Source organism: Talpa europaea (genome assembly GCF_964194135.1).
Source record: "Talpa europaea genome assembly, chromosome: 2".
Taxonomy (NCBI): domain Eukaryota; kingdom Metazoa; phylum Chordata; class Mammalia; order Eulipotyphla; family Talpidae; genus Talpa; species Talpa europaea.
Window position 1 is genome coordinate 121,793,716 of NC_140068.1, and position 6,000 is coordinate 121,799,715.

Genomic DNA, 6,000 nt, shown 5'->3' on the forward strand with positions numbered 1-6,000 from the left:
CACTAGCTGCTCCCCTCAGCAGTGTGTTTCAGCCAATCTGCTGTTCTGTTCCTCACTCTGTCTCTGGTGAATCCTCTCACGCCCCACACCTCTGGCCTATACTCCAGTTCTTGTGTGCATAAATAAACAAATCTTTATTTTTTTTTTTTTTTTTTTTTTTTTTTTAATTTTATAGAGGCATGTTTATTTATTTATTTGTTTGTTTGTTTGTTTTGTTTATACATGCACTGGGTACAGTCAGAAGCGCGGGAGGGTGAGAGAATTCACCAGAGCCAGAGCGGGGAGCAGAGCAGGCAGAAGGACCGAAGTACACTGCTGAGGGGAGCAGTGGGCGGCAGGAGAGGTCTGCGCGCCATGTGGGACCCTCCTCTGGTGGCCGGGGAGCAGCCGGGGATCAAACCAGCGCTGCAGAGGCTGCGGGCAGCTTCGCAACCCAGCGCTCAACCGCTGCGCCACCAGGGAGGCCCAATAAACAAATCTTTAAAGAAAAATTCTCCATCCTTGAATGGGGGGAGGGCTGAGGAGAGCCCCCAGGGTGTGGCTAGAAAAATGGGGATGTTCCTGGAAATGGAGCAGAGAATGAAAATGGGGCTAGGGGGTGGGGTCCAAAAGGAGTTGTAGGGGAACCAGAGAGGACTGGGCAGGGAAGGATTAGTATGGGGGACACTGAGGGAAAGGTCTGTGTGGGTAACATGGGCTCTGGCTGGGGCTGGGAGAGTCTCTGTCTCCCCTGGTGGGACTGCAGAGGGGCTGGAGCTGTAACTGACCAGGGAATCACTTAAGTTCTGGGCCTTTCCTGTCCGTGCAGGGCTGGTGTGACTCAAACACGCACACTCAGGCTGATGAAGGAGAGAGATGAGGAGAGGACAGATGGTTAGGAGGAGGCCCCCATTTCCTGAGCCACAACATCCTCCCTAACTCCCCAATGCTGGGGGATCAGGAAGCCAAAAGGAGGGCAGAGCAAGGCCTGTGTCCCCTGGAGGACCAGGGGGCTGATTCTGGAGTTCCAGGGCCCCACTCCCTCCAGGCAGGTGCCGGAGTCCAGCTCTGACCAGGGCAGCAGGGTCCCTACAGGTTGAGACAGTGTCGGCAGAATGGAGGGATGAGGGGAGGGGGAGATGAGGTAGATGAGTTTGTGAGGAGACACTGACACTTGACATCTCCCACTGATAACCTCAGCGGAGCTTTATTTATACATCAGAAATTATTTGATCATTACATCATGCAATCATGATTGATTTTATTTTACAGAGTTCAGAATTTATTAATGATTATTAACAGTGCACAGTCCTTTTTTAAATTTTCCCAGTCTATGATTAACTCGGTTACATTAACTCGGTTACATATTTCCCTAGGTATGAATGTTATTCAGAAAATAGAAACAGGTGCTACACACGACGTGATTAATGCGGTCAAGCTGGTAACTAAAACAAGGCTAAGCAGGCATTGTAAGATCAAGGGCGGCTTCCTATTTTCTATATAGAACCAAGGGGTCCCGGTACCATGGGAACAGTATGTGGGGTGTATTTCTTGGACCATTTCGCCTCCCGGGGTGCCTCAGGGCCTTCGCTAGTGGGGACTTTAGCCGGGCTTGGTTCCAACAGCTCTATCAAGGGTGGCTTGTTAAAGAACTCAATGCTACTCATGGTAACTGAATTACAAATTGGAGGACATGGAGAATTATTGGGAACCGTTTCACTATCAATTGTGTTCGAAGGCTCATTTCTCAAATTACTGAGGTGTGCATTACCAAAACTGGCATTGATGCCAGCACACATTGTTTTATTCTGAAGCTTATAGAAAATTTCCATGGTTTCAATAACTGCCACAAACAAATGAAAGGAAGTAGCAGGAGCCAGCTATGGAGTTTTCTTTTCAGAAATTTTCCTCATGCCTGGACCTTGTCAGATAGCATGGGTAGCATGGCCCACGCCATTCTCCTGGTGATTCTGTTCCCGGACGCCTCCCTTATAAGCCCTGTGTTAGCCCAGCTAAATCCCACCTATGTATGCCCACACCCTATTCCAGGTGCCCGCCATCAGGCATGCATTCAGGACTGCAGGGATCCATCATCAATCCTAACGGCAAGAGGGAAGAAAAGCCTGACAATCATTTACCCTACACACACTGACCATCTCACACACTGACCTGCAGCCTGAGTGTAGCTTCCTCCTTTTCCTCCTGTGGGAGGGAGCATCATGTGAGGCCAGGGAGGAGTCAGGCTATGAAGCCCTAACAAAATCCCCAAGTCTGGAACACAGGGAAGTTTCCAGAACTGTGACTGGACACTTAGGGCAGGATCAGGAAATATGAAGAAAGGAGATGAGAGGGCACTAGACCAACTGCCTCCTGGGTCTGCCCTCAGCAGGGACCTTCCCCTCCTCTGCCATTTACTGGAATTAGGGCCCCAGCACCAGAATTATCAAGGGGAACAATGTGACTCATTTTCAAAAATGCTTTACAAAAGAGGATTAGTGTAGGGTAAGGTAAAAGGTATCAGGCTTTTCTGCCCTCCCACCATCAGGATAGATGACGGAACCCTGTGGTCCTGAACACATGCCTGATGGCGGGCACCTGGAATAGGGTGTGGGCATAGGTAGATGGGATTCACCTGGGCTGAGACTGGGCTTTCAAGGTCGGCATCACGGGGACGCCAGCAGAAGCCAAAAGAGAAGCCGAGAAGCAGCAGAAGCCGAAGAGAAGCCGAAAGAGAAGAAGCCCGAAGCAGAGAACGCCAGAGAGCCCAGATAGAGTGAAGATTTGCTGGGGGCTGGGAGGACTGCCAGCCTCCCAGCACCCCTGCCTGCCATGTACCCGCTGAACCCCAATAAAAACCTGCAAAACCACTGAGGACTCTGACTCCTCCTTTACCCGGTCTGCTGGATCAGGAAACCTGCTCCATGCCCTGTTCTTGACCCTACAGTAAGTAAAATCCATATCAAGCTTTTCGCCTTCCCACCATTAGATTAAACGCATGCCTGATGGTGGGCACCTGGAGTAGGGTGTGGGCATGCATAGGTGGGATACACCTGGGCTGAGAGTGCAGCCCATAAGGGTGGCATCATGGGAACGCCAAGGGAACCGCAGAACCACCAGAAGGAGGACAAGCGAGAGAGCAGCACCAGCAGAGAAGCAGAGACCACTAGAAAACGCAGGATAGTCCAGAAAGAGTGAAGACTTGCTGGGGGCTGGGAGGCCTGCCAGTGCCTATCAGTCTCCTGACCCCACCATCCCGCACCCCTGCCTTCCCTGTACCTGGTAAACTCAATAAAAGCCTGAAAAAGCCACCGAGGGCTCCAGGACTCCTTCTTCACCCATCAGCTCGGGTCATAGAGAACCTGCACTGTGCTCATGCTGCTCTCACAATGGTACTTCCCATTACTAGGTAGGGCTAGTTCTACCTGTGGCCTCAAAGCCCTCAGTGGACATGATCCCCCCCACTTCCTTCCCTATCTGAGCGCTTCCTCCTCCACATCACAGGTGCACCAGTGCAACTCCAGTGAGCACAGGTCCAAGGAGAACCAGGCCAGCAACGATGTCCACAGCGGAGTCGAGGAGCTGAAGAGAGGGATCTGGAAGGGAAGGGGAGACCCTGAGCCCCAGGCCTCATCCTGACCCTCTGAAGGTCTCCAGAAGGATTCTTGATGTCCCTGAGAAGCTCTATGCCCACATCCCCCTCCTTACCCCAAGTCAGGAATCGGGGCTCCAGCAGCCCCTCATGCTGCACATGGCACGTGTATCTCTGCTCCTCTCCAGAAGGCACCACCACAGCTGCCCACTTCTGAAAGTTTCCATCCCCCCCAGGCCTGGTCTCCACCAGCTCCATGTCCTGGGTCAGGTCTTTCCCATCTCGTTGCCAGGTCAGGGTGATGTCCGCGGGGTAGAAGCCCAGGGCCCAGCACCTCAGGGTGACCTTCTGGTCAGAGGTGGGGAGGCGGGTCACCTGTGTCTTTGGGGCCTCTGAGGAGAAGGGTGAGAACTTACACACTCTGGGTTTTTCTTTCATGGACCCTGAAAAACCCTCCTGTGACCATCCTCAGAATGGACAGGGCAGTGGGTTTGGAAAAAGGAAGCACAAAAATCTAGAAACCAGCCTGGTCTGGGGAGTCTCGGATAATCTCTTGTTCCTTAGAAAGTTCTAAAATAAGGTGACAACTCTGGATAGGAGGACCCAGTTCTCTAAGGAGGAGAGCACAGACTTGTGCTCCTGACCTGGGGACTCACAAAAGCAGAGTCAGATCAGAAAAATGTCCTCAGACCAATAACAAGACCCTGAGAGAAAAACTGATGGTTCCCAAGAGGACTGCTGGGTCAAAAGGATCAGTGAGGGGTGATTTCAGGGCTGGTCTCCCCTCAGGCTCAGAGGAAAACTTCTGAGGAAAAGTGGGGTCCTCTGGGGAGTCAGGAAACCCAGGGGGCTCCCCTTCCCCTGACCAGAGAGGGGGCGCTGCTGTGACCCTGACTCCACCCTCCCCTTGGGTGCCACCTGAGGGGGGTTTGGAGACCTCGCGGCCCCTCTTACCTACGCGCTGCAGCGTCTCCTTCCCGAGCTCCAGGTACCTGTGCAGCGACTCCACGCACGTGCCCTCCAGGTAGTTCCTGAAACGCTCGGCCACTCCCTCAGCCTCCCACTTGCGCCGGGAGATCTGAGCGGCCGTGTCCGCCGCGGTCCAGGAGCGCAGGTCCCCGTTCAGGGCCAGGTAATCCGCGCCGTCGTAGGCGAACTGACTGTACCCGCGGAGGAGGCGCCCGTCGGGCCCCACGTCGCAGCCAGACATCATCTGGAGGGTGTGAGAGCCTGTCCCCGCCCGTCACCCCGCGGTCACCCCGCGGTCACCCCGCCCGCCCCCGCCGGGAATAAACCGAAACTGACGCGGGAACCCCGCGGGGAACGTCCCGGGGCTCGTCCCGGGTCGAGGGTCCGGCGGGTCCCCCTGCCTCGGGGGACGCTCGGGCCCGGGGTCTTGGGTCCCCGCCCGCCCGCGGGGGTGGGGTCGTGAGCGCCCCGGGCCCGCCCCGCTCACCGGCCGCGCTCTGGTTGTAGTAGCCGCGCAGGTTGTTCAGGCTGACTCGGAACGTCTGCGCGTTGGCCTTCGCTCTCCGCGTCTCCCCCTCCCAGTACCCCGGGCCCTCCTGCGCCATCCAGGGCGCCCGCGGCTCCATCCTCGGCCCCGCCGCGTCGCTGTCGAACCGCACGAACTGCGTGTCGTCCAGGGAGCCCACGGCCATGTAGCGGGGCTGCCCGGGGCCGGGCCGGGACATCGCGGTGTCGAAATACCTCAGGGAGTGGGAGCCTGGGGGCGGGAGGGAGACCCCAGCTGAGCCTCCTCCCCGCGGGTCCCGGGGAGACGGGGCGGGAGGGGAGGGGGCGAGGGAGCGCCTGAGATTGAAATGGGGCAGCAGGTGAGAAGGCTGGAGACTCAGAGGGGCGGCAGGAGGCTGAGAGGGACAAAGGGGTCAGGGCAGGTTGGGGTCAAGGGGAACAACAGGGTCAGAGGCAGGGGAGACTTGCTTTTTCTGGGACCTAAGCGCCCCGCCGGGGTTCCTCTCTCTATGAGACCTTTTCGCTCCTGAGCCCACACTCACCTGCCCAGGTCTCTGTCAGGGCCCCTGAAAGCAGCAGCAGGAGGGTTGGGGGTCTCATGACAGGTGCTCTTGGGTCAGGGGAGACTGAGTCCACACTGGTTGCAGCTGTGATGCTGGCTGGAGTCTTTGGAGACCCTCCAGGCAATGGAGAGTGAGAACTGGGGGTGAGTCACCAGTATTCAAAGGAGATCGACACCTGTTGTGGGAGATGTGAAACTGTGGGGAGATGAAGAATCCCCAACAGTAACCTTCCCTGCCCCCTGCACAGCCCACAGGGCTGAGACCCTGAGAACCACACCAGATACCTGGGACTTTGCTGCCCCCTCCTCTCCTGCTCCAAGGCCTTTGTCACACTGTTGCCTCCCTGAGTCCAGGCCAGGGACTGGGGCAGCGATTTTTCAAGCTTTTTTGTTT

General features: G+C 56.0%; 1 protein-coding gene across 2 annotated transcripts in view; it reads right to left on the bottom strand.

The window, feature by feature from the left end:
- LOC311167570 (saoe class I histocompatibility antigen, A alpha chain-like) overlaps positions 1–5,644 on the bottom strand; it is a gene marked incomplete at its 5' end in the record, with an annotated part of 516,604 nt that extends 510,960 nt beyond the window's left edge. Inside the window, 4 exons of one of the 2 annotated variants that reach the window (XM_084228674.1) lie at positions 3,685–3,960; positions 4,523–4,798; positions 5,025–5,294; positions 5,587–5,644. In XM_084228674.1, the coding sequence (XP_084084800.1) occupies positions 3,685–3,960; positions 4,523–4,798; positions 5,025–5,294; positions 5,587–5,644 (880 nt within the window). The remainder of the gene's footprint in view (positions 1–3,684; positions 3,961–4,522; positions 4,799–5,024; positions 5,295–5,586) is intronic. The other variant, XM_084228675.1, reaches the window with a different exon arrangement.
- Between the last annotated feature and the right edge of the window lie 356 nt (positions 5,645–6,000).